This window comes from Falco rusticolus, chromosome Z (assembly GCF_015220075.1).
Source record: "Falco rusticolus isolate bFalRus1 chromosome Z, bFalRus1.pri, whole genome shotgun sequence".
In the NCBI taxonomy this organism is placed as follows: domain Eukaryota; kingdom Metazoa; phylum Chordata; class Aves; order Falconiformes; family Falconidae; genus Falco; species Falco rusticolus.
In genome coordinates, this window is record NC_051210.1 from 25,572,734 (window position 1) to 25,592,262 (window position 19,529).

At 39.1% G+C, this 19,529-nt stretch overlaps 1 protein-coding gene across 1 annotated transcript in view; it reads left to right on the forward strand.

The window, feature by feature from the left end:
• The first annotated feature begins 6 nt into the window (after positions 1-6).
• The window catches only part of EFNA5 (ephrin A5), a 213,749-nt gene continuing 194,226 nt past the window's right edge, over positions 7-19,529 (forward strand). Inside the window, exon 1 of the mRNA XM_037374291.1 lies at positions 7-963. Within this exon, the coding sequence (XP_037230188.1) occupies positions 839-963 (125 nt within the window). The 5' untranslated portion in view covers positions 7-838. The remainder of the gene's footprint in view (positions 964-19,529) is intronic.

A 19,529-nucleotide genomic window follows, 5' to 3' on the forward strand; every position in this document is an offset into this window, starting at 1 on the left:
TTGCTCAGTCCTTGGTGCATCCACCGCCCAGGAACAGGAAGGACAAGAAAACCACTCCACAAAGTCTCCTTCAAGACTGTGCTGCAGAACAGGCTCCCCAACTCCACCAGCGCAGCAAACAAACTCCTCAGGGCTTTTACGCCCCCCCCCCCCCCCTTTTTTTTTTTCCGTTTTGTTTATCATTTGCGCCGGGCGGAGAGCCGAGAAGGAAGACACAAACTTTGCACTTTAAGATCTGCGGGTACTTCTCGCCCCTCTCTCAGCCGGCGGCCTTTAATACACAGCCAGGACCCCCCCTGGGCTTCCAGAAGGAAGATCTTCCCCTCCGCCCCGTTGTTCTGCCCCCTCTCCCGCTCGCTCCCTCCATCCCCGCGCCCCCCGGCCGCCCCCGAGCCGCGGGGCCGCAGCGCCGGGGCCGCTCGCAGGGGGCGGAGGAGCGGCGCCACTCGCCCGCCCGCCCGCCGCAGCGGCGGGCCGGTGTATGTCGTGCCGTGGGCTCCGCACGGGACTCCCGGTGAATGAGCACCGCCCGCCGCCTGCCGTCGCCGCCCGCCTCGGCCCCCACCTCCCCCTGCCGGGGTGAGACTCCCTGAGGGACCGCGGATCGCGCCTCCCTGCCGGCTGCCCGTCTGCGGCGGCAGGCGCCCTCCGCTCGCTGCGGCGCTGCACGCTGCGCAGCCCACCCGCCTCTGCGCCTCGCGTTTTATTTATTCACCCCCACCTCCCGCCCCGGCTCCGTCCCGTCTGCCCCCCCTCCCTCTTCTTTTTTTTTTTTTTTTCCCCTTCCCGCTTTCTTATTTTTCCGCATCCCGTCTCGCCGCGCCGCCGGCCGGGCGCGATGCCGCACGTGGAGATGCTGCTGCTGGCGGCCGCGGCGCTGTGGGTGTGCGTGCGCGGGCAGGAGCCCGGCGCCAAGGCGGTGGCCGACCGCTACGCCGTCTACTGGAACAGCACCAACCCCAGGTACGCGGGGCGGCCGCGGGCACGCACCGGGCGGCGGGCGGGGGGGCTCTGCGGGGGGAAGCGGGCGGCGCCCCGGCGCCGGCTGGAGCTACCCCGGCTGCAAGACGGGGTGGAAAACTTTGTGTTCCGGAGGGTCAGGGCTACGGGCGGCGGTGGCGTTTCGCCCCTCTTGGCCCCCGCCGCCCCTCCCCGGCGCTGCACCGGGCCAGCCGCTTCCCTGGGCTCAGCCGCTGCCGGTCCGCGGGCGCCGGGCGGGCGCGCCCCCCGTGCGGCATGTGCGCCCCGAGCCGCGGGACGAACCGCGCCTGCGGCCAAGCCCGCTCCGGGAGTTCGGGTGGGACAAGGGGGCGCAGGTGGCGGCCCCGCGGTTGTGCCGCGGCGGGTGCCTGTGGCATGCAGGGCGCGGCCCCGAGCCGCACGCCGGCGGCGGGGAGTCGGCCCCGGGCAGGGAGGCGGGGGGCTGCCCTCCCCGGCGGCACGGAGCGGGGCGCCGGGTCCCGGCTTCGCGGCGGCCCCGGGCTGGACCGCTGCCGCGGCGGAGGGGTGGCTTTCCCCCGGCCCGGCCCGCCCGGCGCGGGGCTCTTCCGGGCAGGCTAGAGGTAGCCGTGGGGAAGCGAGGTGGGTACGGCGTCCCGGGCCGGGAGGATGCCGGTGACGCCGGGGACACGACGGCGCGCGGCCGGTGTCCCCGTCGGGGCTGAGCGGTGCGGGTACAGCCTCCCCGCACCCCTCGCGCCGAACCGCGCCAGGCGGTTTCTGACACCGGGCTTTGCCTGCAGTGTACCGAGCCTTCTGCTGGAGAGAGAGGTTTCCTTTAATTTTTCTGGAGTTTTCCTTCATGCCTAGAAATGTAATTGGAAAATTACAGTCCTGCCCCAAATGGTGTCCATGTGTTTGGGTAAAAAGTCACCTGGGTATTAATTTTTTTGCCTTGTTGAAGTGCGTGTGAGCAGACTCACTTTTTTGTTTTTTTTTTTTTGTTTTTGTTTTTAAACCTGTCAAGCTAGTCTAAGTAAATTTGGGGACCTTTTATCTTAGGTTATCTCTTTTTTATGCTGTTTGGTTTGAGATTAGCACATTGATTTTTGTCACAGGTCGTGTTTTTTAGTAGATCTGTGTTGCCTGCAGAAAACTCCTCTCTACTCGGTATTCCAGAGTGCCTTCAAAATAGGTGATGCAGAAGTTAATGGGCAGAATTTTCAAGTGCCCAGAGTTAGCTAGTCTGTACAGCACTTCTGATACTGTGCTCCTGGTAACAATGCCTCAGCGATAAATAGTTGGCACCAAAAGCTTGAGACAAAGAGGATTCGTCAAAGTAACAATCATGCTTGGCAACGATCAGCATCTGTAATTTTAAATGCTTATCTAAATTTTCTTCTCTTTGTGTGTGTTACTTAAAAAAAAATGCATAGAGCAAATAAGACTAAAAGTTAACATCTCACATCATACATCCCCAAAAAATCGCTTGGCTTTCAAAACCAGAGTTTTTTCTGTTGTTAGGCAAAATTAAATGTAACTGCTGGAAAAAAAATAGTATTCTTAAATCCCACTGGGCAGATGGAGGATTGTCAGAAGAAATAGGTTTGACTACATGTGCACGCTGCTGGCATAATGGCTAAAATACTTCAAAAATAATCTTACATTCAAGATTTTTCACTTCTGCTCTCTTGTGTCTGATGAGCTTACACGGTAACTGCACAGAGGTAAAGATAGTTGAAGGTACAAGCAACACTTTCCTCGCATACCTACCATCATTACCTTGAATGGATTTGTAAAGATTTTAGTAAGTTTAATTATATTTTATTACCATTAATGGAATGCCTTCTTAGTCCCAACATTAAACATCAGCAGACTGCAAGGAAAACTTAGTTTTGTTATTCTTCCAAATACTAGAGGAAGAGTTAATTATAAGACGTCGCTAAATCTTCCCTTTTAAAAACAAACATTTCTTCTTGTCTTAAAATACTCGCTGTGCTCTCACAATGGGAGTAGCTATTTGGACATGTCATGTTTATCCATGAGTTAAAAATGTGAGAAAGAGTAGGGTGCAGATGTATTTCTCCTTTGTTTTACACAGTGTGCCAGTTTTTGTGTGCTTTCCAAGTTACACGATCATTACAGAAAAGCTGGCAAACACCTGAATGGTAGGTGCAAGAGACCCAATGAAAAGAAAACACTTCTGTTTTGAATTCGTTTTGTCAGAATCTAAGCTGAAGACAAAATTCACTTTTGTTATCAGAATTTTAGAGCAGTTAACAATGTTGCAGGAATAACTTCGCAGTGATTTATCTGCTTCCAGAAACAGACTTGGGAGGTGAGCAGTCTGTTTTTTATACACATAGAAGTAAGTAGTGATGCTTACTTGGTGATAACCATTTCAAATTAGAAGAGAAAATATACTGTCATTCTTTAAACACAAATGCCACCATTGTGCTTTAGCTTAATTCCTTATTGTATTTATTCAGAATTAAGAAACTGCTGTAGAACTAATTAATTCACTTTAAAAATGAAATATTGATCATTTTGATAGTGATTAAAAGCACTTTAAATTAAGTTTTCATGAAAACTTTGAAGAATTTAATAAGGATTGTTCTTCCCGCAGATATCAATGATGTTTAGGTTTTTAGTATGAAACTTCAGCAATTTATTGAAATGCATAAAGATCTCGTCCTTATTAAAAGACACATTAGTAAACTGATGAGTGGCCCAACTGATAAGTGCTCCTGGTGTGAATAATATTTATTAAATAAGAAGTCCTAAGAGTCTATTAGCAAAATTCATATCACATATCTTGGTTAGTTGCCAAAGTCCTGCTACAACAATTAAAAAATGTTCTGTGATCATAGCTGTTAGTGCGTATGATTAACAAAGTCATGTATTCTTACGGAGCCTAAGTCTGTTCTGAGAAATGTTTTAAGTATTCTGGTGCCTTATTTTTGTTATGTATTTAATTATCAACATACATGAAGTACCATAAATGCTGTAGTCCAATTCCAGATGAGAATATGCTAAGTATTAGGATTTGGAACTGTAACTAAGTAAGTTTTTTTAATCCTTTTTTTTTTGTGTGTGGATTGGAAATTAATCCTCAAGTAAGCTTGAAAATGTGTTCTAATATTTTTGTTATTTATGTAGGCTTAGAATTAAGTGTAAATAAATTCTAATTATCACCTTAAACCGCATTAGTCTTTCAGCACTGTTTGCATATGTGTTCTTAAATGGGACAGCAAAATATTGCTGTCAAAGAATATTGTTTTTAATGCAACACTTGAAATAGTTTGGGAAGTTTGTTTTGTAATGAAGCATATTAATTTAATCCTGGTTTACTACTGTCCTTTTAATTAGAATTCAGCCAAAATGTCATGTACCTGGGCCAGTTTTTGAAGCGGTCTACTTAGTGCTTGCTACTGCTTTTAATCTTGTAAGAATTCAAGCAGAACTACTTGCAATTATTGCTACATTTTTCAGCTTGAACGATTGTGCTTCAAGATTGTGGTTTATATTTAGGTATTTCCCCCACAAGTTGTTTCAGTGGCAGGTTATGTAGCTTCATAAATTGTTACTAGTTGCAAGGTGGTTAAAAATACTTGCATTTCAAGTCTGGTTTCTGATCATATATAGAGGCCAAACCTTGTAGTCACACGAGAACAAATATTTTTTGTTAGGAGTATTATTGGATTTGACTGTATCTTATACAGGAAAATTGTGTATAAAGTTACATCCACAAGAGAATTACTGTAACAACATGGGATGCTGATACATTTTTCTGTTTGTGTATTTATGTGGATAATTAAATCAAGAAATCAGATGGTAATTGGAGAATTTAGATACTGAAAAATCATTTCAAGTTAAACTGGTTAGTTCCCAAAATTAAGCTGGATACCACAATTTCATCAGTACTGCTAGAGGGTGGTGTTTTTTAAGACAGGTACTCGGGAAGAGCGAATAGAAAAATGAGTGGATGCTTCTGAAAATTCGAAGCATGTACCAGAATTTCACAACTTGGATGTCTAAACATAGGTGAATTCTGTAGCTGACAATTTAGGCACTGATTCAGCAAAGGCTCTGACTCCTCTGAAGTGCATACTGACATACAAGTTCTGTTGCAGCTGTGTGGATGGATGGATGTGTACTTAAGTGCCTCCCTGAACCAGCCAAATGCGTAGAGTTAATTTTGAGAAGCTGTGGTTGTGGCTGCTCATGGACACCTGGCACTTCTCAGGAGCATGCTGGCCAGCTGGGTGGATGTCTTGAGTATTCTGCCATCCATTTGTATGTGTTTGCAGATTTCACCGTGGCATGTTGGTTGTATATGCTGATGGCATGTGGCTAGTTTTTTGTTTGCTTTGGCTTGTTTGTTTTCCATCTAGGAATAGTTCTTCCTGTGTACAGAGATTAGGGAAACCATGCAGAAATGGTTAGAATAGGGATAAGGCAGTTAGGTTAGTTAAGAACACCTTATTAATTCTTATTAAATCTTTTCCAAATTGTAGAATCTGTGCTTTAGTTCTTGGCCATCTTCCCACTGTGGTGTTTCTTCGCATGCTAGTAGTCCTTGGGTCGGTAGGTGGGCAGGTAGATAAGCAAGCATTCAGACATTAGGGATGAAGAGGGGCAAAATCAAGGCATTTGCTTTGATTTTGGTATTCCATATTATTATTATATGTGAAGGAAAGCATAAGAGCTTAAGCGCTTGGGATATGCACACACTTACATGTATATATGTAATTGTTTTGAAACAGCAGAGCTTGTATTTTTGAGAGCATTTTATCCTGCAGCTTGCTCTGAGAGCTGAAGAAATCTGACTGATTTCTTGTAATTAAAAGATCAATAGTAGAGCCTTCAATTCTTTACACTTACCTTCTGTGCTTTTAATAGCTTCACTAATACCTTGTGTGTCCAAAAGAATATTGGTGCTTATTTTAAAAGTGGGGTTTTGAGACATTCTATGAAAAAAATACATAAAGAACAATAGTTTCACTGTCTTCCACCTTTGTATGAAAGGCACCTTGTTAAGTGGTACATGGTCTTCATGAAATGCTTCTTATTAAATCTTTTCCAAATGCACATAGTGAGGACACTTCACGGCATTCTTGCTGTTAGCTCTATATCCTTTTCGAGGGGGACACATAAAGATGAGCCTTCCTTTCTCTCCCCTGTTGCTATGATCCCAGCAACCTACCAGCTTCATGCTGGGCTGAGAAAATGAATGAATGCAATTAGTCCTTCAAGAGTTTTGGATTTTGCATTCATACAGAGAGGTGTATGTAATATATATATATATACATTCATATGCGAATATGTATGCATTTCAATATAAGTATATGTATACTTATGTATATATACACATATATATGTATGTATGTATCCATGCAGTGAGGTGTGTCATTACAAGGTGATGTGGTATAGAGTAAATCAGGAGTGTTGTGTGAGGGGGGAAAAAAAATCTCTGAAAATGAAACTTTTTAATTGATAAACTAGAAAAGCAATAGCTTTACAAACTAATTCCCAGCTCCCGTCTTCCAGCTCAGACTGTTTTAAAATTAATAATTTTTAAAAAATAATTGTAGAATCTGTGCTTTAGTTATTGACCATCTTCCCACTGTGGTGTTTCTTCGCATGCTAGTAGTCCTTGGGTCTGTAGGTGGGAAGGTAGATAAGCAAGTATTCAGACACACAGTTGTAAAATTAAACAGAAAACATTACAGGGATATGCTTTGAGAATTCTCTGGGGTTTTTAGAGTACCTTGCTACTGCTTCTTCGTAAACCAGTGTGTCACTGGTTAGAGAACTGCATTGTTGAAGTATTAGACTTTAAGACAAGGCATAAAGAAGGTTGGTCATTTGGATCACCTCAGCGAAGATGCTAACAAAGATGCAACTTTCCTTGGAGGAAACATGAGTAGACAGTAGTTTGTCCATAGCTGTGAGATGTACCTCTCTTGCTTTGACTCACTTGTTTTTCCATTTTTAAAAAATGCGATTTGAAGTATTCTGGAACTGGGATTTTCTTCCAGTAATAACTCTTTGCTCTGATACCCAGTTCTGAGCATTGGGGTTCTTTAAAATGTCTTCAGTCTGATGATTAATCTAATCTTCCAGTGTTTCTGAATGGTGTAATTCACTATTGAGAATAAAGGGCTCTGTTTTGTTTAAGTTTTCATTGCACTTGTGCTTAGAATTCAGTCAGTCAGCAGCACACCAACGTAATGAAATGGAAATGTTTGGTTTGAAATAAACAGATACGTTATTGAAATTGCTTTCTGGTGGTATTACAGTTATTGTGAGTAAGCCCTCCTATAATGTACTTCAGCATAGCTGAATGGAAGAAAAGAATCCTTCACACATTAGAAGTCTTCCTTGCATTTTTGCATTTTTCCTGTTCATTGTAGTGTCTACAAGCTATATTATAGTTGAGCTCACTTAAAATAGTATTATTTTATAGCGTGCAAACATGTATACATGTCTGCAATCGTCTTTTTTAAGAAACCGAGCATAGATTGTTATATTACAAAACCACAAATTCCCACTCCTACACATTTTTAAAAATAATTTGTGTTAAAATCAAGGATTTGAAAATATAATAAAAAAGGATGCAGTTCCATGAGGACTGAGATTTTATTTCTCTCCTGTAGAATGCCAAGTTTTCCAATAAAGGAATACACACACACACACCAACCCCCCCACCCCCCCCATATATATTTATATGTATATTTATTACAGGTTTTTTTTTATCTGGGGAAACATCCTTCATATTTTACTGTTGACAGGTTGATGAAAATACATTGTTAGGTCCTAGTTTTATGAAAAAAATGAGTTTATTTTTGAGTGCTGCAAAATGTAGAGAAACGGTTAGATGCCTGTGTTCTCTTAACTGGTATGCTACGCGTTTTAGGGCCATTTCTCTGTTTAAATGCATGACCAGTAAAAATGCTGTCAAAAGAAAAATCAGCTAACAAGAAGATACACAAGAGTCTTATTAATTAGCAAGATCTGCTTAACTTGCTAATACCAATTTATAGCGGATTTTTCAGGTTTGGCAATTTTAACTTGTAAAGCCTTGAAAATTATAATTCTTATTGTTACTTGCATTATAAACTAGTGGAAGGATTTACCTGTCCATGCCAACACATAGCATGGGAAAAAAAAGGATCTTAGACTCTCAAAACCTGTAAGTACAGTATTAGTTAATTTTCACTTAATTTATTTTCTTTTCTGTCATTAAATTTGCATATTAGTCTAAGGAGGAACTGTTCAACAGTAATACAATTTTTTTTTTTACTTCAGGTTTATCACTTAGTAACTTTATATTTTTGATTTGTTTTAATCAGACTACTGAAGAACCATCTTATTTGATAGGCACCATTTTTAGTTTTTGATGTCAGTAATGAAATGGTGCTGGAGTGCAGAGAAGGCATGATTTACTTATGAATCATCTGGTGAGGTGAAAAATGGGAGTAGGATATATGTTTGCTTTGACTCCAATCACTCTTTGCTAAAATATCTTTTTGTTCCGTTCTGAAAGATAAGATTTGGCCTCATGACATCTAAAAGTATGCATATTTTGACATAATGTATTTTGTGCTGTAATTAATGTTTTCTGTGTAGCACTAACGTTCTTTGTTTGTTAAATTAATACAATTTTTCTTACCCAAAATTATTTAATTTTTTTGGTTGGGATGGCTGGTTGCAGGCATATTCTCATTGTGTGAGTAGTAGTTGAGCACTGCGGCCTTTCTCTAGTGGGTAGCAATGAAGCACTACCTTTTTGCTTTTGTGGACTTTAAAGTAGTATTTTCCATATTAATATTACAGTTGAGAGGAACTTCCTTCTTTCTACACAATTCAGATTGCATTATCTTATCAGGCATGCAGAAATATATATACATTTTTATTACAATACCAGTACGTTACATAGGATTTTTTATTTTAGTTTTTACTTCACTCTTGGTTTAATTTTGAAAATAAATATGAGTATCTTATTTCAGTCTGTGCCTTTGAAATAGGAGCTGGAGCTGAGTATGTTCTAAATTGTTGCAGATAAACTAAACAAACAAAAAAAAGAAAACAACAAATCTCTGAATGTCTAATATTTTGTTGGTTTTGTAGTGCTGTATAAGTAGAGGTGTATTTTTCATGAGGAGACAGAAAAAAGTAAGTGTTTTATATTACTTAATTGGTAGATTTGATGATGATCTTTGTAGCATGGTTCTCAGTCTGCTAGTTCATCAGTGTTGGGTAAGGACTGCTAGCAGCTTTAATAATGTTGGGTCCCTTGCAATTGTTAAAAGTCGTTGCAAATAAAATCGCTAATTAATGTTGTTAGTGAGCAGGGAAACCAGCTGCATTGTTTGGTTGTTGGTTTTTTTTGTTGTTTGTTTTTTTCTTACTTTTGCTGATGTCTGATCAGATTTTTAAAAAATAGTTATGTATTCAGCCAGGGCATTTGGTGAGCAGAAGTTAACAAAGTAGGAGCTATCAATCCTGCTCTCTTTCCTATTGTTTCCAGAAAAGAAGGAAATAAAGAGAGACTCTGGAATTTAAAAGTATTGACCTCTGACATGCACACACAGCATGGTCATTGCACTGGCACACAAAGTGCCTTAAGCCACCATAATGGCAAACTGCATTTTTGAAGTTACTGATATGAGAGCCAGCTGGATGGGGGATGGACAGCCAACATTGATTCTGCAGCTATTTGCAAGTTACCACTTTAGGGCCAGACAGCTTCACTTTTATATTCCCAAACTTACCACTTAGGAATAATGTTGCTTTGTTCGGTTTAGCCAGGGATTTGTGACTGCTACATAGACTTGGAACCGTTTGGTCCAGAATTGTGTGGTCATTCTTCATAGAGGTCTGCTTCACAAAGTAATTTTATTCATCTGGTGGTGGGGGAGGGATGAGAAACAGTGAAGGGACATTCATATATAGCATTCTTCAAGAAAAATGTGCATCCATATTAGCTAGTTGCTTTTTTAAAGCTTTTCAAAGATAAAGGCAGAGATTCGGATCATGTAGTTGAAAGCCAGTTCTGACCCATGTCTTCAGACTACATGTCACCTTCTGGATAGGGTCTCCACGCATAGTCTGGAAAAGACCAAATATTTTATGTACTGTATGCTCTCCCACTGCCCCCCCCCCCCCCTTTTTTTTTTTATTTGTTTACAGTTATTGCTCCAATACACTTACACATCTCTTTGCAGTTCTCTTGGGGCTCACTTTATTAAAAATTAGTGATCCATCACTAAGTGGGGTACAGTACAAATACAGTTGCTCCCGCAAGGCAGTTTTTGTGCCAAACCAGAAGAAATAAGAGGGATACAAAAGCAGCCAAAAAGCGTGTCTCCCAGTTGCTAATTAATCAGGCAAAAAAGCACCTCAGCAACTACATCTGAATGTGGGACAGTTTTTTTTTGATTATACATAGCAACAAATAAAATTATACTATGCCCTCTTAACATACCTTTATTCAGAATAAAAAGTCAACCGTGTACCAGACTTGGTGAGGTTATGTTAATGGCATTATCTGTGGATAGACCTCTTTCAAAAAAACTCATGTTGCTTTTGAACAAAAAAAATACTGTTTTGTCTGTTTATTTTTTTCTGTCTGTTTCTAATGTGGTGGTTATTAATAACATCTGTAGGCCACGAGCAAAACTTTAGAAAAGATGCTTTAAAAAATTATCTTCAGTAATCTGGGGTACAAGGTATGGGAGAAAAAGAGCCATTGCTGTGAATATCTGGTATCCAAAGCTGCCAATCACTCTTGGCACAGCTCCCATCATGGTTGCTGTGCCCACAATTAAATGCCTGTCATTAGCGTATTTTTCCATAACATTTACAATGGAAAAGGCAAGGGGTCCTTGCAGAGCTATGGCTGTCAAGGGAACAATAAAAACTAATTACACACTCTGCTGTCACCATTGTCAGCTCTGCTTTTGGGGGGAAAGAACATGGGAAGTGTGTGGGCAATAATTATATATATAAAATTATATACATACAATACCCAATTGGGGAAACTCAGTCATAGTGAAGTGACATTTACTTGGAAGTTTATTATTCCTGCTTTCAAAAGATCTTAATTCTAGGGTTTTATTTGTCCCTTCACTTATGCCTAAGTTGCATACACTTTTTCCTTTGCATTTCAGTCACTTTTTGCCTTTCTCTCTTTCTTTCTGTCTTGGACACTTTCTGGTGAACTGAGCTTTCCAATAAAATTGCTGAGATCAAAGCCGGTATTTGCCTGCATTTATTAAGTGGGTGCAAATCATCTTATCCTTTATATGCTTTTGCTTGTGTCCTGCATAGTAAACTGGATTAAAAAAAAGCTGAATGAAAGCAGCTAGTCTGCACATTCACTTTTTTTTCTGTTTTCAGCCCATGGTGTGCAGGTCATCTTCAGTGAAATCAGGTTAAGATTTTGGAGTACTGCAGTAGCGGCTTTAGTGAAATGTGTGCCAGTTCTATTATCAGTGCACAGATATTTCCAAATGTAAGCGTAAGTGCATAATTGCAGCGTGAATTATCTTGACTGCTGTCTTTAAAGACATTGAAAGAGTGAAGTTGTGCCCTCACAACAATAGTTGCTGATTTTTTTTTATAGTCTGTAAAATGAATAGTTTATTTAAGCAACTATTTTAGCCTACTGATTTGAGAAAGAATAGATCCTCAGAACCAGAATTTTTAATATATTTAGGTATCTAGAGTTGTAGACAGGAGCCATGTGGGATTTTTGAGGCTGCTTGGTGCCAAACTGTCTTAGATTTTATTTCCTCTTTACACCCATAAAGTCTTAAATATCTTTCAAAAAATGGTTCTTGAAGCCAGTTAAGGAAAGTAGTTTAAATAAATAACCTAGTTGTTAAACGTTGCTGAAGTCAGTAGGAGCTGATGGGTACTAGTGAGGAATGGAAGTCATCTTTATTATATGTATGCCTCGATAGATACTACAGGATCTAATGTTGGTCTTTTTTTCTTTTTTTCTTTCTTTTTTTTTTTTTTAAGGCACCAGCTTTTGATGCTTTTTTCTTGGTATTTTTGGCAGTGTTCAGATCCAACTCTATTGAAGTAAAAAGATTCTCCCACTGCTTTGGATGGGGATTTATTTAGGTGCTATATTATGATTTTATGGTGTAGTTCATTAGAAAGGGTTTCTGTAATCAGGTTTGTCAGTTTTTGTGCGAGGCCACCCAATCTATGTGAATTAAATTTAGTGAGAGGGCACAGCAGCACAGGACTGTATATTCTTTTGGGTATATTTCTGCTTGGGTCTGAGTTCTAGACTGAGGTGTTTTTAACATTTTTGCAGAGTTGAGACCTCCACCTTTGGGGGGCTGGATGGGGTAAAAGTGAACCTGTTAGAATGGGTAGTTGCTTTGCTCTCAGCAGTTTCATAAAGTGGAACTGGCTTACCATATGGGATTGGCAGATAAGCATTAGTGAGACTCTGAGGTGTTGGATGCCTTATACAGTGGAGAACCACCTGGCATGTGCCAGAAAAAATTTACGAATTTAAGATCATGAAGGTAAAATTAATCAGATATAGTAGTACACCACTGGGATACAGTTTTATGTATTTTCCAAAGCACTATATACAATATAGTGCTCTCTTCTAGATAAGATTATACTTATAGACTAGATGGATCTTGTGAATGGCCAAGTAGGATAGAATTGTTTCCTTACTGAAATAATTAAAACACTGTATTTGGGAACAAACTCTCAGTTTTCTAGAAAATATAACATTAGTCTTCTACAAAACAGAAGTCCGTGTTTTGCTGCAGAATGCTACTTGTCGTTTCATATGTAAAATATAATATATAAACCATGTAATTTATCATCTGTTTACCAAAATGGTGAGCAAGGGTCTCTTGTTATGTGGTGTGTCACTGTGTTTTGAGGCTGCTGGGAGAATGAGAAAGCAATTTTTATTGATACTATTTCATTTAATGGAGTACCAAGTATTACATTTTTCTTGATTTCCACTGGACTTTCTGATGTCTCATGGCTATGAGATACGACGTAATGAGAGGAAGACACTTCTTTCAGGAAATTTGGCACATGTTTAGTTTGAGGGGACACATGTTGATGAAATAAACTTATTTTTCTTAAAATCAAGTCTTGCAAAAAATGAAGTTCTAGTTCTTGAACTGTATCCATCATCCCAATGCATACATGTGAAATTTGGTCATGTTTTGTAGTCACTGTGTTGGTAGATGCAGTTGGAAGACATTGGGCCTGCTTTAATGTTACTTGTGTGTATTCGTAGTGAGTTGCCTGCAAGGTTCCCAGAAATATTTGAAAATTTTCTGTAAAGTTGGTTTTTTAAATGTATTTCAAAAATGTCCTTTTTTGTTTAATAATTTTATGTGAATGTTTAATAGATTTTTATGTTGAGTTCACAAATGTTGTAAAGGAATGCATAATACACAGCTTTATTGAAGAACTTATGTCTTAAACAGTCCTCAAACTACCTTTACAAAAATATACTAGGAACACTTCCTGCAGAGAACATGATAATTTTGTAACATGCTTAATAGCATAATCCTCACTTAAAAACATGAAACATATATAACTCTCTCAAGTTGTATTGTAGATAGGAATTTCACTAGCCGAAGTTCTGTACATTTGTCGAGGGTTTTGAGAGTATAAAGAAATTCTTCATTAAAATAAAAACAAAATAAAAAGAGTGTAATTATTTGCAGTATCTTTAATCAAGGTGGTATGAAATTTCTCATTAAGGTTAAGATTCACATTATCATAACAAGTGACAGTGTGGGTGAAGAAGGAAAATTAATTAGAGAGGTAGATCGTACCTGTTTCTCATTATATCATGGCTATTCACTGCATTCAAATTCCAAGCAAACCCTTTCTCTATATCTCGATTATATAAAACTTACTTGTGAACAATTTATGAAGGGAATCTTCTTATTCACTGTTTCTAGTCCAAAGCACAATAGTTAGCTTTTAAAAAAATTTTTTTTAGTGATTTACAGCATCACTTTAATATTACTTTTTCAGACCCTGTCTCCAACTGAACTACATTTTATAGCTTACTGTAAAACGAAATCTCCATTTTCCATTTTTCATACTAGCTGTCTTGATTTAGTGCTGATATAATGGCTTTCTTCAGAACAAAGCATTTGGAAGAGTTTCCTGAGCGCTTTGTTTTAGGTGTAGAGTTTGGAGCTAATATATTATTACTGATGAAAGCAATTCTGCCTTTGTAACTTCTCTGAGTAAATCAGACTCAGTTGCAGTGCCCAATTAGGATTTCTGCACTGTTTTTTCTTTATGTACAACAGGAATGATTGCATCTTTTTTGTGTTTGTGTGATTATTTTCTTCATAGAACTAGTACAGTGGGTGCCTACAACACTTGGGTTTTGGATAGAATTAGGATCCAAGTATGTTTAAACCAATCTTCTTGAACTATCTGTTTTCTTTCATACTCAGCCTTACGCTTAAGACAAAATGTCCTCTGCTTTCCGCACTGTAAAGAAAATGTCAGAAACAAAGCAAGTCTTTGTAGTGTTGTAGTCCCAGAAGTATGGTGATGTACCCAGGTGACAAAGTTCTGTTGTTTTCATTTAAATGTTGCAGAGAACAGTACTGTTACCTGTGATTCCTGTTAGGGGTAGTATTCTTAATAGTTTTGGTCTGAGAAACATTCCCACCTTTGAGAAGGAAAAAAATAAATCTTTTATTTTTTAAGATAAATTCATAGGTTTTGTAACCTTTCCTGCACACTCTACTTATTGTGGACCACATCACTGCAGTAATGGTCTTATTTAATATATCAGAAGTAAGAATAGTGTTTACACAAAGACAGCTTTTATTTGGGAAATATCTGGTTAATACAGAATATCCAAATATAAGATAAAATGGAATTACTAATTACCTTTTCCTGCAGTATTCCGTAGTAAGTGATCAGGAATAGACTGTAAGTATTATTCTGCAGTATTTTTCTAATGAACAGAGGGTAAAAGAAATATTGTGTTAACATACTCTGACCAGATGCCATGCTGTATTTGCATGGAATTCCCATTGGGCTTACTGCATCATTGGGGATGTGGTGTGGGGTTTTTTAAGTTGTAGTAATAGAGGAGAAGGAAGTAAGTATCAACTGTTGAGGCGACTGTACTTCATTGTGCCAAATTCTCTTTTATTAGTCTCCAAATTTCAAAAACATTAGTAATACTAAGTTATTTTAAAAAATAGAACACAATTAAATCTCTCTAAAAAAATTTACAGTGTGTTTTCATTTACCACTTCTGCAAAGGGTATTTTACTTTTTATTTTGGTTGTTATTTACTGAAAGTTTTTTTTACTTGAAACCTTTGGTTCCATTTTAGCTAATGTTTCAATCATGGTTTTATATAATTTTGATATCTATTTTATATATATTAAATATATAATTGTATATATATTAAAGCTTATTTATCTGTATATTGCTTAAAATTTTCACCCTGCATATGGAAAAGTATGGAGAAAGTAATAGAAAAGATGAGTGAAATCATGAGAGAAATTTGTTACAGACTGACTTTGGTATAAAGGAGCCTGTACTTTGTTCTTTAGGGCTGGGAAGCCATTGAAACTTTATTCTTTGGAACTCTGTTTTGGAAACAAGCATTTGTCAGTTACTCAGGAGTCTTACCTCTGTTGAAGATGTGTTTATGTCTTCCTTTAATTGTACTTTTCCTTTCTACCTAACTTTTGGTGCTTAAAAATTTTACTGCATTCTCTTAAAGTGAGAGGAGTGGTATTGGGAATCCCATCTGATGTTATCAAATCTTAAAAATCAAACAAATGCCATGACGATAATGTAACATTCTGAAAGCAACTCAAACAATCAGAACTCCATGCATCTGGAAACTGAACATGCAAGGTGGAGAGGTGCATCTGTTCTGCTGCTGCATGCCCTTTAACCCCAAGTGCTGACATAAAATGTGTTTTTCAGAAGATCCTGACACATCTGAAGCTAAAGCTGTAATTTTTCCTGTTTTAACTGTGGTTTGTCAGACTCTGACTCAGAACTTTCAGTGGAGTCTAACGTGGGAAAGCGTGTTCAGACAAGACTCCAACCCTCTAAATGAAAGATCATGTAGCTGCCTTTTTGTTTGGATGGGTAAATGATGATTGTCGATCCAGTTGTATTTCACTGTCAGAAAAACATGATTTTGGGAGGTTAGGTTTTTTTAATTTTTTTTTTTTTATTTTGGTGGTTATGGGGAGTGAGGGAAGAAGCTGAAGAAGAAGCAGGGGGGAGATTCTGCAACTGACAACATCAGTTTTCTGCCAGGATGCTTCTTTTGGTTTTGTTCGTTGTGCTGCAGTTCTTCAAGTTTCTGGAAGTAGATGAATACTTCTACAGAGCATGATTGCAATGCAAAAAAAAAAAATAATCCTGAGATTTTAGTTAGAAAAATGTTTATTTAATGACCTTTAATTGTACTGTTATTACATGTGAAGTCATCCTTTTCTGGGGCAAGTAATTATATCTCACATGTGACTTAGGTCTTTAATGTGAAAAATGTAATTTCTAACCCTTTTTCTATCTTTGGTCTCTTGATAAACTGAAGTTGTGTTCTTCGCTTACATTGGTAAAGATCAGAAGGTTGTATCTGTGCAAAAAGGTGCATTGCTGTAATCTGTGGTCACGCTATAATCTGTGGTTATGCTGTGACCCAGGTGTTGCAAAGAGAATGAGAGCTTTAGGTTGTTGATGCGGTGGGTTTCTTTGCATACCTCATTTACTTGGGTCACTTTAAATATATTTGCATATAGTAGCTGTCTGATCTGTGATTTTCAAACTTTGCTAATCATTTCAGGGGAAAAACACTTTCCTAATTATACATGGCTGATTACTCTTCAAACTAAATTGTGGCATTGTTCAGTGTCCTCCATACCTTTCCTGTAACACTTTTTGTTGTTGTTGTTGTTGTTGTGTCACCATGAGTATTTCCAAGAAAAAGTATTTTTGTTTGTAATCTGTTTATCTCCTTATTTTTACATTGTTAGAATAAAATCATGTAAGATGTCAGGGTTCCTGACTGGTATGTTCTGCTTGGAAGGAGCCATGAAACAGTGGCTTCCAACTGCAGTAAATATTGACTGAGTCCCTGAGCTGAGCCTTGCTCAAAGGTTGCTCTGAAGACATGGAAGGCATCTATTGTTCCTTGTCAGTCAGCACTCCATAGCCAAGGCTAAAGTATGCATGTGTTAGGAGAGGAAGAAAGGCAGTGCGGGAAATTAAGCAGTGAACACAGCCGAAGGTGCAACTGCTCAGCACAGGGAAAAGGGAAGTGTCCAACAAAAAAGAGGCAAGGGCTTGCTGCAGGTTGCATAAAGCTTTGGAGAAGTGGTGTGTCCGATACCATCCACCCTCTTTCTGCGTGAAGTGCTAGATGAACGTAGCCTTAGCATCACTTAGGTAGCTTGGGCAGGGGGGGATACTAGCTTTTTCCTTCAGGCGATAGTTCCTGCCAGAAATTCTGTAATCCTTTGTGAACAGCTAGGCAGTGAAGGTGGGTTCTTGGACAGCTCTCTGTCCCCCTCCGTATTTGAGGGTCTGATCAGAGCAACTATGGATGAAGTTGCTGTGCAGAAAGCAGGCAAGATGCAGAGGGTGTAGTTTAATTAGGCTACCACTTTTTATTAATTCATTTGGGAACATAGCTTGGCAATAAAACACAGACTGCAGATTGTTGTGCTTTCCTTGGCCAGTCCAACCTGATTGGAGAAGCTTCTGTCAGCCAGTGCTGGATGGGTGATGGACCCTTGCTCTGAGGCAGGATGGGGAGCTGTCCCATCTATTCATACCTTCCTGTCCCCTTTCTGTTTTTCTTAGGAGTGTTTTTTCCTAAGTTCCTTTCAAATTCTTATTTGCCAGGGTATTTAACTTCTTTTTAGGATAAGTAGTTGTGTTGGCTGGGTGGGTAATACAGCCTACTATGTTATATTAACCTGAACCAAATCTCTATATGCATATAGATCCCTGACTTGCTGTGATGAAAGTGAAATTCTTCTCACCAGGCTTTCTAGCTCCCTCCCTCCCTTTCAGCCCAAGAAAAGCTTTCAAAGAAAAATATGATTAGCATTGTACCTGCTGCAGTCTTAAAAAAAGTAAAAATCTTCCCTGCTGATTAATTTTTGCTTCTAGATAGGTGCTCCTTGAATGTGATAAGAAAGATGTATCTTCCACATTTCACAATGGCCAGCTGTCCTGCTACCTTCCTATTTTGTATTAGTTATGTTCTCCATTCCCTCCTGTCCTTCAGTCTAGGTGATGTAAGGAAACTTCAAAGGACCCATGACCTCCTTTTCTTCCTACTAGCAAGACAAAGCCTTGCCCTCTGTGTTTAAGATCACAGAAATGACGGTGTATCTATCTCATTATTGTAAAGCATATTGGGATATTTTGAATATGAAAGGAGCTGTATAAAAGCAAATTCTGTTTACTCTCCTCAGGTGGGAATAGGATTGTCTTGTTACTGCAGTGGTCCTTTATCTAAGAAGAAGTGCTTGACATACTGCTAATAACGAGTTTGCTCTGCACTTTTCTTGCACTCTCTAGCAGCACTGTAGCAGAATGAAAACCAGTCTTCAAGGTTGGGGCAGGAGGAGTTGAAACAAGGATGGGAATTGCCTGAAATATGAATATGCTGTTGATAAGAAACTTCAAGCACAGTGCCTTAAACCTAGTAAATGCATTGTTTTTCAGGCTTATAGAGAGTGGTACTATTTCAAAGCTGAAAAAAAACCCCTTTTGATAAGTAGGTAACACATTATTATAGATCGCTGTGGAGTGATATGAATGAATTTTATTTAACAAGGGTTTTCATTTCACTAGAGATCACCCGATTTGTTGTGTAGAATACTTAAGAATATAAAATCTGTTAGGTTAAGTAGATTGCTCCCACCCAAACATTTTTTTTCCTTTTTTTTTTTCTCTAATGAGAATACTCTATGTAAATTGAGTATCCTGATTGCCAGATCCTGTTAAAGTTTGTTTATCTGTTCTGAAGACAAATGCATAGTTGAGGCACTTGTAGTTGTGATGCAGAAGAGGAAGGTTTATGATTATTTTTTTCTGCAGTGAATCTGTTTTCCTTTGAACTAGTATTTTAAACACATAACAGACTTATATCTTGTTAGTTTTCCAGTTTTAACCATTACTTATGTTTTCTTCTGTCTTGGAGTTTAAACCAACAGCTGGAAAATATATTTTATTGAAAACCACTGCATCACAAACACCAACTTTAAAAAGTTAAACATCATTAGAAAGAATTTTTGTATATGCCTTGAATGCAAAGTGACTTTCAATAAAACCCGCATAAGGAAACAAGTAGCCAGACTCTTGTCTAGGCCAGTTTTCTTTTCTTTTTTAATATCCTTCTCATTTGTGTGTATGCCTCCCTTCCTTCTTCCTCACCTAACACAACAATTTTCATATTATGCTTGATGTTTTACAGACAGGAAAATTCCAAGTTACTGTTTCTGCAACAATTGGAATGCTGCTCTGTTACATGAGCAGCCGTAAGATTTTTATTTTAACGTTAAAGTATG